This window comes from Phodopus roborovskii, unplaced genomic scaffold (genome assembly GCF_943737965.1).
Source record: "Phodopus roborovskii unplaced genomic scaffold, PHOROB, whole genome shotgun sequence".
Taxonomy (NCBI): domain Eukaryota; kingdom Metazoa; phylum Chordata; class Mammalia; order Rodentia; family Cricetidae; genus Phodopus; species Phodopus roborovskii.
The window spans coordinates 1,315,550-1,332,935 of NW_026126638.1; the positions used below are offsets into that span (position 1 = coordinate 1,315,550).

Consider the following 17,386-nt stretch of genomic DNA (forward strand, 5'->3'; position numbering starts at 1 on the left):
TGTCTGAAGACCACTTCTAGGAGGTGGGATCAGAGTGTTAGAGGGGGAAAAGGGTTCACTTCATTTCCTTATCAGCCTGAGCAGGTGAAGTGACTTGCCCTGGATTGTTAATTCTCACGCAGCTGCCTGGAACCCGGCCCTCCTCACTGATTCACCTGGCCTCTCTGTAAGGTGGGGAACTGAATGGCAGGACTGCGGCCAGGGCCCACGTCCCCGGGACTTAGAGCCCAGTGCCCTTTGGAATCAGTGTATAACATGCATGTGTGAGGCGTGCCGCATGTCATGGGGGATGGGGTGGTGGTGTCTGAGGCCCTTTCTCCCATCCTTTGGTCTGCAGTCCCACCCACCAGCTCTAGCCCCCTCATCTGCCCACTGTCATGCCTGCCTGCCTTCCCTCCTTCCTTTTCTCTTAAAAATGTAGGGCGGTTTTCTTTTTTAAATTCATGTGTACGATTTTTTTGCGTAAATGTATGAATGTGCACAGCAAGCATGCCTGGTGCCCACAGAGGTCAGAAGAGGATTCCAGACCCCCTGGAACTGGAGTTATGGATGGTTGTGAGCCACTTTGTGGGTTCTGGGAACCAAATCTGGATCCTCTGCAAGAGCAACAATTTCTCTTAACCACCGAGCCATCTCTTCAGTTCCTTCTCTGTTATTTATTTAATTTTAAGATTTACTGGTTTTGGCCAGGCGGTGGTGGCACATGCCTTTAGATCCCAGCACTTGGAGGCAGAGGCAGGTGGATGTCTGTGAGTTTGAGGCCAACCTGATCTACAGAGCTAGTTCCAGGACAGCCAGGGCTACACAGAGAAAACACACATATACTCAAAAAGATTTGCTGTTTTTATTTTATGTTTATAGCTTTTTGCCTGCATGTATTCTGTGTACCTCATGCGTAACTGAGGCCAGGAGAGGGTGCCCGATCCCTTCGAATAGTTATAAGCTGCTGTATGGGTGCTGGGAACCCAACCCTGAACCTTTGCAAGAGCAGCAAGTGCTTTTAACTGCTGTCTCTCCAGCTCCAACCATCATCTTTTCTATTCCTGTGGCCATATTCTCTGTCTGTCTGTCTGTCTGAGACAAGATTTCTCTGTGGAACAGCTTTAGCTGTCCTGGAACTTGCTCTGTAGACCAGGTTGGCATCGAACTCACACAGAGAGCCACCTGTCTCTGCCTTCCAAGTTCTGGGATTATAGGCATGTGACACTACGCCTGGCTTTGGGGTCATATTCTTGGCTTGTCACACCCTCAGGGTCACCGTCCTTACTCTTGTCTCCGGAACTGAGCTGTATGGAGCGCTTTAGTGCTGCATTGTCTCAAAGCTTCAAACACCCGAGAAAAATCAGCATGTATCCTGAGCCATGAAGGAAATTCCCCCTTTGTGCTGGGCTCTGAGTAATAATGGCTTTGGCAGTGCTGCACAGACAATTAAAAATCCCTTGTAATGTTAAGCATGGGACCTTGAAGTTGTTATTCATTATAAATACAAATTATTGATATTGTATTATACTTATCATGAGACAAACACTTGCTAATACTCCAAATGAATCTAACCACCAAACCAGCCCTGGGAGATATGGCAGTGTGCTTCCTGTCTGTTTTAGTCTGTGTGTGGTGTGGTGTGTGCCCATGTTCACTGAGGATGGATTTAGGGCCTTGCTTATGCTGGGCAAGCACTCTACCTCTGAATTATACCTTGAAGCACCCTACCCCCTCCCCGCCCCCATTTATTTGTTTCTTCTGGCTTGTTCACATTGAAAACTGGCTGGTCAGAAGAGGAAGTGGGTCTCCAGCAGGGGGGACGCCTCCCACAGTTCTTCTGGGCTTTGCCATGGGGATTACAGAGGAGAGGAAACATCACGGGGGGGGGGGGGGGGGGGACTGCTGGAGGTTGGAGGTCACCGGTGGCTCACAGACAGGGAGAAGGGCCAGGAGCTCTGGTTTCAAGTCCCCAAGCCCTGGGCCTCATTCCTGTCTCATCATCTCAGCTGCCGAAGGACCTCAGGCTGGAGTGGCATACACAAAGAAGGTCACTAAGTCTCCAGGGCACTTGAGTGCAGTGTCCCAGTGCTGTGGGAGAAGGCCTGCACAAATGGGGATGGTAATGGGAAGGTGCGGTCTCACTTGAAGTGGGAGAGGACAGTGTGGCCTTGTAATGGGAACCAGGCATCTGGTCCTCTGTGTTCTGCCTCCCAGAATGCAGTGTCTTGAGGCTTTTTCCTGATCCCAGTGCTGCACGATGTGGTACACTACCTCTGAGTCGGTCCTAATGGATGCATCAGAATGTCTAGAGCTGGGTTGGTGGTGCACATCTGTGATCTCATCGTGTAGGAGGCAAGAGCATCAGGAGTACAAGGCCAGCCTCAGCTACATAGTGAGTTTGAGGCCAGCCTGAGCTAAATGAAACCTTATTTCAACCAAGACAAAGTAGCAGGTTTGGAAAAAGGGCCCTGGGAACTCTTTACAACTGAAAGCATCTTCATAGAGATGGTCTACTGAATCTTCACAACACCTCTTTCCCTACATGAGGGCAGGTACTTTCAATCATTTATAACTGGGGAGTCAACCAAAGCTTAGGAGGGGGGGCTGTCACTCACACACACTCACACACAGACACACACACACTCTCCACACACACCAGACACACTCACTCTCACACACAATCATACACACACACATACAGACACACACATACACACTCATACACACACACTCATACACATATACACTCACACTCACACACACACCAGACTCACACACACACTCACACAATACGCACACACCACACACACTCACACACACTCACACACACACCAGACTCACACAATACGCACACACCACACACACATACTCACACTCCAGACACACACACACACACACACACACACACACACACACACACACACAGTGTTGGGGGCAGAGCCATGCTGGGCAGCTGGGGAACCTGTCTGCAAGAGTCAGTGGGAGGGGCTTAGGGTCAGGCACCAGGCAGGGTAGAAAACTAGATTTGGTTTTCTTCCCGGTTTGGGCTGGATGTGTAACGTCCAAAAAAAGTGAGATTAGAGGGGACCTGGAGTGAAGGGAGGGCCGCTGAGGGACGCAGAGTGCTCGCCTTGTACCAGATACTGGCACCCCCTCCGCCAGTTAACTCCTGCCTGCCATCCCATGAGACAGCTGTCTTCATTCTGAGACCTTGAGAACAGCCTGCGTGCGCGCGCGCGCGTGTGTGTGTGTGTGTGTGTGTGTGTGTGTGTGTGTGTGTGTGTTAGTCTACAGGTCTAAGCTCCCCCACCTAAAAAGCAGAGGAGACAACAGGAATTCTGAGAATCTGACTCCACACTCTAGCTCCCCCCCCCCCCCCCCGCGCTTGGTGTTAAGTGCGTTTGGGGCGCTGGGCTGTGGGACTCAAAACTACAAAGCGTTAAAAGAACCTTGGCCCTCGCCTCTCCTCCTGGTTCCCTCCTCCCTCGCCTCTCCCCAGGCTCTTCCGGTCCCGCTCTTGCAACACCACCCCGCCACTCTCCCCACCCCTCCTACCTCCTCTCTTCTCGCAGCTTTAATTTTCTCCGAGTTTTCCGAACTCTGGCTCCTGGTCGGGTCTACTGGGTTCGAGGTCCTGGAGGGCCGTACCCTGATCTCTATCTACCCTCGACTTTCAGCTACTCCAAACCGAGGCCCGGGCTGCCATCGCCCGGGCCACCTGCTCCGATCGGCTTACTTCATTCACCAGCGTTGCCAACTGCTGCACTGTCCCCAGCCCCAATGGGGGAGTGAGAGGCCACTGCCGGCCGGACATGGGTCTCCCCACCGTGCCTGGCCTGCTGCTGTCACTGGTGAGACGGGAGGCAGAAGGGGAGGGTGGGCTGCTGGCGAGGCAGCGGCCTGGCAGGGTGGCACGTTCTAGGTAGGGGTAGGAATGGGGGTAGGGGTGCGTCTCTACTTCAACTTGTCTTAGGCTTTCTGTGTCTCGCCTGGGGCTGCTCTGAGAGGCGGAAGGGAGAAATCTGAGAGGGAGAAAGTTACCACAAGCCAAGCCCCGAAACCCAGGGCCGGACAGCCAAGGTGGCTGGCTGGTTTGGTCCTGGAGTGTTGGGCTTTGGGGAGGCCAGCTGCCAGGCCGATGGAGTTAGGCGGAGCAGCCCCGTTTCTCTGGCAGAAGTTGAACAGTGTTGGTCAGGATGTTGGAAGATTGAGTCGAAGAAAGGAATCAGTTGGTGGGACAGGTTTGGGATACCGTGCTTGGGAGTGAACCAGGAAACTGGATAAAGCTGGGTAGCCGGGCCCAGCCTTCTTCCCCGAGTCAGCCTTTGCCCTTCTGCATCCAGGTCTGCTTCCAGGCAAGACGTCTCCCTCCATTGGCCTAACCCTCACTAGGAAGCTAAGATCTCCTTTACCTAGGCAGTGTAGCCTCCGGCCCCCTCCCCACAGACCTAAAAGAAAAATCTCACGGTTTCTAATTCCATGTTCAGATTTGGGGAAGTTGGTAGCAGCTTGTTTTCGTCACTGGAAAAATGTCCTTCTCTCCGGCTTTGGCCTGTTTTCGTTTTCATGTTGCCTTGGTCTCCCTCTATGTGCTCATACCATTCTCTGCAGATGTCAGAGCCCCGGCTCCCTGGCTGGCTGGCCTCTGCCTTCTTCACCACGCCTCTCCTCTCCCCGTCCTTGCTCCCCATCAGTCTCCAGAGCCTCCTCTTGGAGCTCCCCTCTGTCCATCCCCTTCCCTCTTCCTCTTGTTCCCGTCTACACCACTGTTTCCAGAACTCTGGGCCCCCTTCTTTTCATCTCCCCCCTCCTGCCTCCCCGTCTCAGCTCATGACCCTTGTCACGACTGTCCCTTCTGGGTCTGCGCCCATCATCCAGCTGCCCATCCACTTAAGGCTCCGGACAGCACCCTGACCTGCATGAACTTGGCCATGTCATGTGGCTCTCTAGTTCCAGAATGGCTATAACCCGTCACTGCCTCACAGCTGTTATTTTAAGCTGGATGCATGTTAAATATTTGCTCAATTTGTTAGTCTCTTACTCTGTGCTAGGCCCTATTTCAGGAGCTAGGATTGGAGGTGAATGAGTCGCTGAGGTCAAGTTGGTAATTCTGTAGAAGAGTACTCGACAAATAGAAGGGACTCGGTGAAGGCTTAGTGTCTATTTTCTCATTGCTAGCAATACTAGTAGTCTTTACTCAATGGCTGCCAGCGTTTGGTAAAGTAAAAATAGCCTAGATAGGTAGAGGAGAGGTCCTGACCCAGTTGTGGAGGCCCAGGTGGCGATGGGGCACTGTGACAAGGGACAACATGTGGCCAGTAAGGTCTATATAGGGCTGTCCACTGCCTGGTTCGAACACAGTACCTATGAGACGCATGACTGATGAGGAGGCGCTGGAGTCAGGAGGGAACAATGTGTATGGCAGGGGTGTGGCAAGGCCAACAAGATTTGGTTAAGTCTCAAGACGTTTAAATATAGGAGTCAAAGTGATTTTAAACAGTCTGGAGGAAGAGACATGCTAAGGCCGTGTGATGTAGTGTCCTGGGGGCAGAGCTGGGGGAGGGGGTTCGGCCACAGGCCAACTGTGTGTTCTTGCTTAATGGCCTTTGCCTGTCTGCTGGGCTGAGCTTGCCTGCCCAGATCTTTGGCTCACTGAGAGCTCCTGAGAGTGTGAGCTATGTCCCACCCATCTTGGCATCTCCAGTACCCATGAGGATCTTGGAATGGAGACCTTGACACTTGACTAATGGTGGAATGAATTAAGAAACAAGAGATTGGTCAGATGGGGGGTGGGGAGGAGGTATGGTGCATAGAGGAGAGGACTTGGAACCGGCGGCATCTGAAGCCAGAAAGGCGGGAGAGCGGAGGAGTTGGGAGACTGGGTGAGGGAATGGAGCTGAACACCTCATCTGGGGATAGGATGGCCAAGGCAAGGAATGTGACAGAGTGAGAATGGGCACTCTAAGTGCTCTCAAGTGCGTGAGCCAGTCATAAAGGCTAGTGCCTGTCATTCTAGAATGGGAGATGGAGGCAGGAGATCAGTTCAGGGCCGGTTTTGGCTATATAGAGAGCTTGAGGCCTCAGAGAGAAGTGCCAATAGGGACATGTGCATGAACGCAACCTGGACTATATGAGACCATGTCATAGAAAACGAAACAAAAACAAATAAAAACAAAACAAAACAAAAAAGAAAAAGAAAAAAGAAGTGTGTGTAAGGACCCAGTGGGGTCTGCTTCTTTTCCTCCTTCTCCTTACTTCTCCCTCCCTCCTTCCCTCCCTCCTTCCCTCCTTCCCTCCCTTCTTCCCTCCTTCTCTCCCTCCTTTCCTCCTTTCTTCTTTCCATCCTTCCCTCCCTCCTTCCTCTCTCCCTCCTTCCTTCCCTCCTTCCCTCCCTCTCTCCTTCCTTCCCTCCTTCCCTCTCCCTCCTTCCTTCCCTCCTTCCCTCCCTCTCTCCTTCTCTCCCTCCTTTCCTCCTTTCTTCTTTCCCTCCTTCCCTCCCTCCTTCCTCTCTCCCTCCTTCCTTCCCTCCTTCCCTCCCTCTCTCCTTCCTTCCCTCCTTCCCTCTCCCTCCTTCCTTCCCTCCTTCCCTCCCTCTCTCCTTCCTTCCCTCCTCTCTTCCTCCCCCTGCTATTCTCCATGCATCCATTCTGTCCAGACCGTGTTCCAAATACAAGTGAGTTATCTCTGACATGTGTGCCCAGGGAAGGATTTATTCATGGAAATCATGTTTGAAGCCAGGCCCTGCAGGTGCAGAAGAAGCTTCACACCCCGGTGGTAACAAGTTGGAGCCTGAATGCAGATAAGAAAATATGTAGGTAGCTTCAGCCCCAGCCGAGGTTTGAGGCAGCTGAATCCCTGAGCCAGAAGGTCGATGCCAGCCTGGACAGCATAGTGAGACCCTGAGATCCCGCTGTGGAGAAGAAAAAGGAAGGCAGTTGTGATCACGAATGGCCTGTGTGTGGGGCAACCAGAGGGCACAGGAGGGGTGGAGAGGTTACAGGAGAAGGGCCTGACGGATGACTGTGAGGGCTTTGGCAGTTTTCAGCCATGGTACCGAGAAGTTGGTAGCGTGCCACGTGTCTAGGCAAAGAGACTGGTGAGTTCTGTTGGGGGCAGTTAAGTAGGTCAGCGACTGGCCAGGTGGAAGTGTGGCTGGCTGAACTGAGTGGGACAGCGTGCTCAGCCTTGCTTCTGGCTGAGTCCCTCTGCGCGGGCTTGTTAGCTGGGCTCAGGAAGGAGCACAAGGCGCAAGCGTCAGTAGGGACATGTGCGCGCGTATATGGGTGTGGAAGCGAGGGCACTGTTTAGGAAACATCTCTCAGAGACAAGTGTGTCTCTGTGGCAGGAAGACCCTGCTTCCCTACATCCTTGAAGGCATCACTGGCTCCATCTGGGATGGACGGCACCTCAATCTGTCCCTCTAGTTCTGCAGGCCTGGACCTGGGCGATGTGACCGGGACATTCTCTGATCTCTTAGCTCATAGGGTTTGTGGTCTGTTTGGGGAGATCATATCTACTTGTTTGAAATAACTAGTTCCTGATAAGATCCAGAGTAGATATGGGCAGTTCATGTTGTTCAGTATGAACAGGTGACTGGATAGCCAAAGAAAGAGCTTGGGTGAGGAAAGATGAGTCATTAGTAGGGGGCTTCGTGGGTGGGTGGAAGGTAGGACTGTGACAGAGCTCTCAGAGGAGGCCGCACCAATGAATTCTTCACCCCTAAGGTCTTGACATTAAATGGAACAAACACATTTTAACGTAATGAACACATTTAATGCGGGGGACGGGCCTAGCAAGCGGGTCCCTGAAAGGTGGCTGGGTCAAGTTTGACCACAGGGTCCATCTCAGCTTTTCTGCCCTATTCGGCAGCCCCAGCACAGGAAGTCACACCTTAAGGCCTCCCAGGCGGAAGCTGAGGGGTATTTAGAGAGATTGTACCACTCTTAAGCATCTCTCTACAGGCAACCCAGCTTCCTGCTCCTCCTCTGCTCCAGGCAAAGGCATTTGGGTTTGGGTCAGGACTTTGGACTTGGCTCCCCTATTCTGTGGTTTGCCTCACAATGCAACTGCTAATAGGACTAGTGGGTGCTAACACATGGTGCCTATTGAGAGAATCCCTGGACCACGTGGGATACGGTAATGGTCCAGGGCCCCTTCCGTCTCCATCTCTCTTGTTTGTTTTTGTTCTTCGAGACGGTTTCTGCAGCCCCAGCGGTCATGGAACTCTGTAGCTGTATAGACCACACTGGCTTCCGAGCGCTGGGATTAAGGCCCGACTCTCTCCATCTCTCCTAGCCTTAAGAGGGCTGTGTTTTTTCCTCTGTAGCTGCTGGGTTATGAAGCCTTAGAGCTAACCCTGTCTCTTAAGGATTGTCTTGGGAGCCCTCACACCCAATGCAACTGGGCTGAAGCAGGCAGCCTGTGGGAACGTGGTGGATGAGGTTGGGAAGGCAGCCTGGTTTTGTTTCTTGCTGGCACTGGAGATTGTCAGCAGTCTAGCGGGAAAGCTCGGAGAGCCAGGGAGCAGGGATCCTGGGACAGGGTTTATCTACTTTAGACTTGTTTAACTTTGAGGAGGAATCAGGGCAGGTCCCAATCTAAAGGAAGGATGCTGGGGGGGGTGTCCTCTGGGAGGAGCCTACTGACCTGATGGGGGAAGCCAGGGGTCAGGAAGACTTCCCTTTGGGATGAAATGGAAGAGGGAGGCATTTCCCCGAAATCTGTGGGCCCAGTGGGACAGGGGTCCATTGCCTGGCTCTTTTTAAGGGGAAAGATTCAAAGGCCCTGAGTTGGGGGTGGGAAAGATAGACTCCTCACCATGAAGGGAGGAGATAGGGTTCTACTTGCTGGCTGGCCTTTTCTTTCTGCTGACTCACAGCCCTTGAAGAGCTGAGGAAGCTTCAGTTCCCTGTCCACTCTCCTAGCTTCCCTCCCTCCCTGGCTTGAGTCATGGGGGGGCGGAGTTGATGGGAAAAGGTTTCCCTTTCCCGGATTTCACTTAACCCCCAGAGTTCTGGAAAAGGGGGAGACACGTGACCAGAGAAACCGGGCTCCTCTGGATCCAGGCTCATCCGTCACTGGCAGAGACACTCCCACCAAGGCTGTTCTTGGCCTGGAGCCCACCCCTCTACCTCTTCCTGCCACTGCCTTTGCCTGTTGGCTTTGCTTCAAGTTCTCTGATGGGCTTGGAAGTGCCATTGACCTTAGGTGCTCCAAACATTTCTTCTTCGGGGAAAGGAACCACACTTTCATGATTGGGAAGTTCTTATCCTAACTAACCCTTCCTGTCACTCTGGAAGCCTCTGCACTGTGTGTGTGTGTGTGTGTGTGTGTGTGTGCGTGCGTGCGCGCGCGCCCGTGCGTGGGGGGGGTGCACCCCTCCCTGAGAGATTGCCAGTGTGTGGTGTGCTTCTATGTGTGGCTTCTCAGGTCAATCTCAGGCTTGAGGCCCAGGCTTCCTAACCTGTGCAGCAGCTGCTGCTGCAAGATTCTTCGAGTAATAGCAGCTGGCAGCTTGCACCTCCTTCCAAAAGAGCAGTGGAGGCTGCTGTGAGTCTGGACAGCGGCTGTGGCTAGCTCTTCTCTCCTGAATATGATCTGATTGGTCCATTGCTCCTGCATCTGTGACTTGCCTTGATGACATCCTCTGCCTTTGCATGAAGTGGCTCGTAGCAGGGGTGGGGTGGGAGGGAAGAATGAAGGTTGAGGGAAACCCGAAACTGGGGGAGATCAAAGAGCAAGGTCTAAATTGACTCTAAGATGACTTCTGGCTTTGCTTTCTCCACACTGAAGTTATTTACATACAGGAAAGCCACTTAGCTGCTGTGAGCTTTGCTAAGATTATTAAGCCAGCCTTCTAGAATGCCCTGCTTGGCCACAGGCTTTGGGGCTCCTGGCATATCCCGAGCTCCTGATTTGCTGGTCTCCTTGAGCCAGATCATCAGCCTCTGGCCAACTCTAATACATGATCCACTTGCCTTCGCTCGTGCCTAACCTTCTCGCCTGCCTTCCCTCCCCGTTTGTCCTTGCCAACCTGAGCTGTAGTGTGAATTTAGCTGTAGAAGGCTTGGACTGTGAGGGCAGGTTGCTGAGCAAGACTTGTACAGCAAGAGATATATAAATTCTTGGCTGTGTGGCTCAGGGCATGTGTGAGGTTCTTGGTTTCATTCCTAACACCCCCCCCCACCATGAATGCACCAGTCATGTACACACGTGGTCATGCACAGAGCTCTTCCCTTTGTTTCTTTCCACTCCCGTGAATGGTGCTTATGAGAATGTGTCCCCATCTGATTTTGTGTATGTGTGCACACAAGTGTGGGTTCATATTCCAGTGTGCACGGAGGTTAGAGGTCAACCTCAGGTGTTTTCTCAGATATCATTCACCTTGTGTTTTGAGACAGGATCTCTCACTGGGAATTGTGGGGGGGGGGAGCTCACTGATTTACTAGGCTGGGCTGGCCAGAGAGCTTCAGGGGTCTGCTTGTGTCCTCTCAGCCCATGCTACTGCGCCTGGCTTTACGTAGGTGATGGGGATGATCTCAGCTCCTCGTGTTTGCACAACAGACACTTTCCGGAACCATCTCCATGGCAGCCCTCCCTACAACTTGATCCCCCCTTCCCCTAGTACTTTTTATTAGTATAATGAAATCCAGAAAGGTTTGCAGATCTTAATGGCTCACCTCTGAAGTGTCCATAACCCGGCACACCGAAAACCAGGATATAGAAATGGCAAATGAGCTCCAGGGCTGTCTGTTGGGAGACAGATGGGCTATCATTGAAACAGCCTGCTAATTCTGGGTAGACTTCCCTGGTAGGGCAGGGGTTGCCTTGGAGGTTCTGTGTGAGATCCCCGAGTCCCACCTCTATCTAGCCCCGAAAACAATACAAACATTCTTCCAGCAGCTTTCCTGTGATCAGCATTGTGAGCTGTTTCAGGGAACTGATCAGTGTTGTGGGGACAGGGGCTGACACCTGATTGCCCAGGGTTATGGAAACAAATGCTAGCATATGGAGCAACCAGAGAGCAAGAAAATACTAGACTGCGGCGTACGGGAGAATGTTCCTCAGGAAGGACAGGAACCATGGGGGAGAGGTCAATTTGCTGCCTCTGTGGTCCCACTCTGATGGCGTTTTCTCCTTCTGATTCTTCCCCCAGGTGCTCCTGGCTCTTCTGGTGGGGATACACCCCTCAGGGGTCACTGGGCTGGTCCCTTCCCTTGGGGAAAGGGAGAAGAGGGATAATTTGTGTCCCCAGGGAAAGTACGCCCACCCTCTGAATAACTCCATCTGTTGTATCAAGTGCCACAAAGGTAGGGGAGTGAGAGCAGCCTTCTCCAGTCTTCCTTTGCTGGCTTCTGGTGTTCCCGAACTCTGGTCGCTGGGAGTCAGTCCCCTTACTTGGCCGCCTTCCCGGGCTTGGGTTTTATCCTTTTACTCCCCATTGCAGCCTAACCCTGGCCCCACTCACAGGAACCTACTTGGCGAATGACTGTCCAGACCAAGGGAAGGAAACAGACTGCAGGGTGTGTGATAAAGGCACCTTTACTGCTTCCCAGAACCACGTCAGACAATGCCTCAGTTGCAAGACATGTCGGAAAGGCAAGCCTTAGGAGTGGGGGAGGGCACAAGGGGGGGGGTGTGCCTGGTCTGAGAAGGCTTGTGAACATGTATGTGTATACGTGGGCGTTTGCCTGGGGGGGTGGGGAGGTGGGGTGCTCAGGATTCAAATCTGCCTGTGGGTATGGTGGGAGCATGTGTGTTTATGTCACAAAGACAGACAAGCATGTGCTGAAGAGGGGAAGTCAGGGTTTGTATGGGGAAAGGGATGTGAGACTCATGGATTATTTCCTTCCCTCTTCAGAAATGTCCCAGGTGGAGATTTCTCCTTGCAGAGTGGACAGGGACACTGTGTGTGGCTGTAGGGAGAACCAATTCCAGCAATACTTCGGTGACAATCACTTCCGATGCGTGGACTGCAGCCCTTGCATCAATGGCACCGTGAAGATCCCCTGTGAGCACCACTCACCCAAGTCCAGGCCCTTTCCCTTCCTCAGGAGTACCCTGCCTCTCAGGCAGAAGGTTGCCACTTTTGCCCTGCCCCCCCCACTCCCCGTGACGGAGCATCTTCTCTGCTCCCCCTTGTCTGGTCTGTGGGTCTGAGCTCCTGTGTAGTGCCTGCGTCTTGCCCTTCTTCCTCCCGCTGGTCTTCAGGCTACAGGTGCACTTTCTTAGTCTTTTTGTCTTCTCTCAGGTCAACAGAGTCAGGACACCGTGTGTAACTGCCATGCAGGATTCTTCCAAAGTGGAAGTGAGTGTGTCTCTTGCAGTAGGTGAGTATCTGCCAACTGGTTGGGGAGCTGGGGTGGATGAGCGGCTGTGGCTGGATTAAGGGAAACATCCTGTAACTGGAAAGAGAAAAATAGCTCTTTCTCTTTCTCTGGTACATTAGTGGGTAGACAATATGGCTTAGCAGTAAAGTGCTTGCAGCAAAAGGCAGACAACCTGAGTTCAATCTCTGGAACCCATGTGAAGGCGAAAGGAGAGAATATCAATTCCACAGAGCTGTCCTCTGACCTCCACACAAGTGCCATAGCATACATGCCTCTCCAGGGCTAGGCAGTTAGACGCGAGCACCCCTGTGTTCTTTACTGCATGGTTTGGTGCTTCTTACTATTGATGACACCTTGGGTTTGATGCTCATGTCACTCCCCTACGGTGATTCCGTTCCAGCCTGCTGGGCAGACTTCCTCATTCCTGTGACCTCACTTGGGCTGCTCTTACACATTTGCTTCCAGAGAAGTCACCCTGAGAGTCTCATAGTTTAACAGACCTAGGGTTAAATCCCAACCTACCCATTTCCTGGCTGTGCAACCGTGGGCAAGTTATTACATCTCCACACCTTGTGTTTCTTAACCTTTAGAGTAAGGAGGGCTGGGGGTGGAAGTGTGGTTCAGTGGTAGAGCATTAACTAGCTTAGCATATTCCAGACTCTGAGTTGGATCCCAGGATCATAAAACCCCCAAACAGAGAACTAGACCACCGACCTATCAAACTGTCCGAACCAAAGCTATTCACTTTTCCACTCAGTTCATCTCAGAGTTTGTGTACCCAATCCCATGTTTTCTGCCCTGACCTGGTGAGGTAGACAAACAAGCCTTTGTCTGTTTCAGACTTCCCGTTCTCACATTCCTCTGCCCAGCTCTCCTGTGTAGTTTTCCCACTGCCCTCTGCCCTGTGACAGCTCTCAATGGCGCGCTCTCCGGCTGCCCCAACACAGATAGACATTCTAAAACCGCTCACACCTGCGTGACCTGTCATTTCCCAAGTTAAGTGCTGTAAGCAGCTGGTGTCATCAGAGACAAACCCTTCAGCTTCACGTATGAGTCATCTTTCTGGGCCTAATCAGTTTGGAGCAAAGAAAGGTTTCATTTATCATGGCTTCCTTCGGCTCCCAGTGTTCAGCCTTGATGCTTTGGAGCCTTGGCTGAGGTCCAGCATAGTGATCAGGGCACACTGTGGGGCAAGGCTGCTCGCTTTGTAGCAGCTGACAGGCAGAAAGGGTGTGGAGTGGGTCAAAGGCAAGCAGCCAGTCTTCATGTCTCAATATACTGGGGATCAAACCTTCGGCACATACTCCAGGTCCAAACCATAGGTCTCTGTGCTACTGTCCCACCAGCAAACACACGACAAACTCAGGTCACTGACAGCTGCCACCTACTAAGTACTCACCATTCAGGGATGTTGTACCCACCGAGAGACCCCCAAAGCTTCAAGGAGCCAGCCATGCCCAAATGCAAACACAAGAAGGTGTTTATTTCCAAAATCCAGCTAACTGGGCTTTACACTGTCGGGAGAGTTAAAGCCCCGAACCACAAATGCAAGGCTTTTTTTTTTTTTTTTTTTTTTTTTTAAGTGCAAAGAACAGGAAGGGGGTCGTGAGACCCCTGATCTCATGTCACAAGGTTTCCATGGTTACAGAGATTTCTTAGCCACAATGTAACAAAGTTTCCATTCAAGGTAATTTCAAGATAAAGGGTATTTAGCAAAGGCGCCTTAACTGTTGTCTGCTTAGGAGGGTTGATTAACACATCCTGGGGTCTGGGAGAGGTTATCTAGTTCCCTATTTCTTTAAGGACATCCTGGGGTCTGGGGGATTTACAGCCATCAGGTCAAAGAGGCTACCTGGTTCCCAGTTTTCTTAAGAGACAATGGGGTGGGGAGTGATGTTTACACAATTGGTGATGAGCTCAGGCTCCCCTTTTCCTGTGGAACTGTCCATATGACTTCCAGTCACATAGCCTAGAGTCAGGGGTCCCTTGCTTAGTTGGGGTCTTTTTATTTTTCTCATTATAAGCGATAAGTACTTGACCCTTAACCCCAAGGAGAGATGGTATGATCTCCATGTCTCAAATGGCTTGTTTGTATCTTGTCATTAGTCAATGACTGGAATGGAATTTATACTCTGACCAGAATTGTCTTTTCAATTTTTTTTTTTTAATATTGACTGTGGAATCCAGGCTCTTGAATGATGATGTTCAAATGTTCTACCATGGAACACTCACAGAGACCTGTCTGCTTTAGTATCCTGAGTGCTGAGATGTGCTATCATGGCTGGCTCTTAAAGAATACTTTTAAAATATTTAAAAAAAATTTTTTTAAGATTTATTTATTATGTATACAGTACTCTGGCATGTAGGCAGACAGGCCAGAAGAGGGCACCAAATCTCATTATAGATGGTTGTGAGCCACCATGTGGTTGCTGAGAATTGAACTCAGGACTTCTGGAAGAGCAGCCACTGCTCCTAACCTCTGAACCATCCCTCCAGCCCTACTTTTAAAAATGTTATTTATTTTTATTTTATGTGCATGAGTGTTTTGCCAGCATGCATATATATGTACCATGTACATGCCTGGTACCCTCAGAGGCCAGAAGAGAGCATCAGATCCTCTGGAATCGGAGTTACAGATGGTTGTGAACTGCTGTGTGGGACTATGACTACTTTAAGCTTACCTACGCAGCCTACTTGCCCTTTCTCTCCCTCTCCCCTTCCTTTCCTCTCTCGATTCTTTCTCAGCAGGGCCACCTGTTGCCCTGGTTGACCCTGGCCTGGCTGTGTAGCTAAGGATGACCATGAATTGACCCTCTTGCCCTGCCTCCCAAGCGTTGAGGTGGCATGCATACACTACCTCTCCTTGCTGTCCATACAGTCTTACCAAGATCCTTTCAACTTGTAAAATGAAATGGTTGTCTGAGGATCTGTTTCACTCTTCTGCATCAGTTCTCAAGGCAGGTTAAGCTCCACTGTTCTGAGGTAGCAAAAACAATGGCAGAACAAAGAGCCCCCGTTGTCTTTCTGTTCACCGGTATTGCCTCTCCTTCCAGCTGCAGAAAAGATCAGGATTGTTTGAACTCGTGCCCACCCTCAACTGGAAATGTCACAAACCCCCAGGACCCAGGTGAGGAGGAGTGGCCTGGAGACCATGCTCACCAGCAGGCTGGCTGCCCGACTCCCTAGCCTGCCCTCTGCCCTCCCCAATCTCTGCTGCTGCCTCACACTGAGCACCCTCTACTCTGCAGGTACCGCAGTGCTATTGCCCCTGGTTATCTTCCTGGGCCTTTGCCTTTTATCCTTCATATTCATCAGTTTAATGTGCCGATATCCCCGGTGGAAGCCCAAGGTCTACTCCATCAGTGAGTGTGGGCTGTGGTGGTGGGGGGGAGGTGTTGGTGGAGCTGTGGGAGGGGTCGTGTGGGAAGATGGAGGGAGATGAGCAGTGGTCCCTTTGTTCATGGCTAATGGTCCTGGATGATGGGAGGGAAGCCATCCTGTATCGGTAATTTCTCTTGTCCCTGGGGCCACATAGACCCTGAGGCGTGACACCACAAGTCCCCAGGGCCAGGGTGCTGGTGTTAAAAGGGAAGTGACATTCATGGTGCTTTGTTTCTTTTTCCTCAGTTTGTGGGAATTCAGTACCTGACAAAGAGGTGAGAGGAAAAAACGACTCCAGCTTCCAAACTCCTGATACCCAAATTACTTGGACTGGGATGATGGGCTCCCTTAGTTCTTCTACCTCCACCCCCATAAGGAATCAAGAGCCCGGAGGGGGTCTTTTTCTTCCCCCACTAATATGATGCCTTCTCTCTTTCAGGCGGAGGTGGAAGGAATTGTTACTAAGCCCCTAACTCCAGCCCCTGCCCCAGTCCCAGCCTTCAGCCCCACCCCTGGCTTCAACCCCACGCTGGACTTCTGTTCCACCCCCGGCTTCTGTCCTGTCTCCAATACACCCATCACCCCGGGCCTCCCCTTCGACCCTAGTAACTGGTCCAACTTCAGAGTCCTGCCACCTCTAAGGGAGGCAGAACCAATCCAGGGAGCTGACCCTCTTCTCTACGCATCCCTCGCCTCCGGGCCGGTCCCCACCTCTGTTAAGAAATGGGAAGACTGCGCCCACCCGCAGCGACCTGACAGTGAGTTTGGGTTTCCACCAGCGATGGGGAAATTACTCCTGGAAGGAATCCGGCAGGGTGGAGGCCAAGAGGGCGGGGCTGCCGCTGGAGGTGCACGGTCCTTGTCCCCAGCTGCAGACCCTGCGACGCTGTATGCGGTGGTGGATGGCGTGCCTCCCTCGCGCTGGAAGGAGTTCATGCGGCTCCTGGGGCTGAGCGAGCACGAGATGGAGCGGCTGGAGCTGCAGAACGGGCGCTACGTGCGCGAGGCTCAGTACAGCATGCTGGAAGCCTGGCGGCGGCGTACGCCTCGCCACGAAGCCACGCTGGAGGTCCTGGGCCAGGTGCTTTGCAACATGAACCTAAAGGGCTGCCTGGAGAACATCTACGAGACTCTGGGAAGCACCGCCTCCTTCTCATCTGCGCCCTGCCTCCCTCGATGAGGCCACACCCCCGCCTCAAGGGAGGGACTTAAAGCTAGCCAGAAGCTCTGCTGCCCTGTGCGCCTCCTCTTTGGATGAAAAGGAGCGAAGGGCATTGAAAAGGCAGACTCGAGCTAGCAGCCTCTTCCTTGGTGCTACCCACTTGGTGTACATAGCTTTTCTCAGCTAACGAGGACTGCCCCAGAGCCAGCCACTTGTGCCGGGCAGCAATATGTGTCATTTGTCTGCTCCCAGCAGGCTAAGGGTGCCAAAAGCCGTAACAGGTGATTGTAGAGGAAAGGGACACTATATCTCATGCCCACTTGGGATGCACAGGACCCAAGCAAGGCTTCTCGGGACCTCCCCAGTTAGTTCCTGAGCCTTTTTTACAGCAGGTAAGCAATATTTGAATCAATTATATCACACTAATGGAAACTCAGTCTCTCTTTGCTCCCTACCGGGACAAGCACAGCTGGACTGTCTAAAGTAGGGGCAAAAGCACAGAACAATGGGGCCTCCAGCTGAAGCCACGGAC

At 52.1% G+C, this 17,386-nt stretch overlaps 1 protein-coding gene across 1 annotated transcript; it reads left to right on the forward strand.

The window, feature by feature from the left end:
• Nucleotides 1–3,488: 3,488 nt before the first annotated feature.
• On the forward strand, nucleotides 3,489–17,286 carry Tnfrsf1a (TNF receptor superfamily member 1A). The gene is made up of 10 exons (XM_051173263.1): nucleotides 3,489–3,833; nucleotides 11,138–11,291; nucleotides 11,452–11,580; nucleotides 11,843–11,992; nucleotides 12,233–12,311; nucleotides 15,365–15,438; nucleotides 15,560–15,673; nucleotides 15,939–15,967; nucleotides 16,132–16,450; nucleotides 16,562–17,286. Exons 1-10 carry the CDS (start codon nucleotides 3,795–3,797, stop codon nucleotides 16,870–16,872), a joined length of 1,398 nt encoding a protein of 465 aa, XP_051029220.1. The 5' UTR covers nucleotides 3,489–3,794; the 3' UTR covers nucleotides 16,873–17,286.
• The last annotated feature ends 100 nt before the right edge of the window (nucleotides 17,287–17,386 follow it).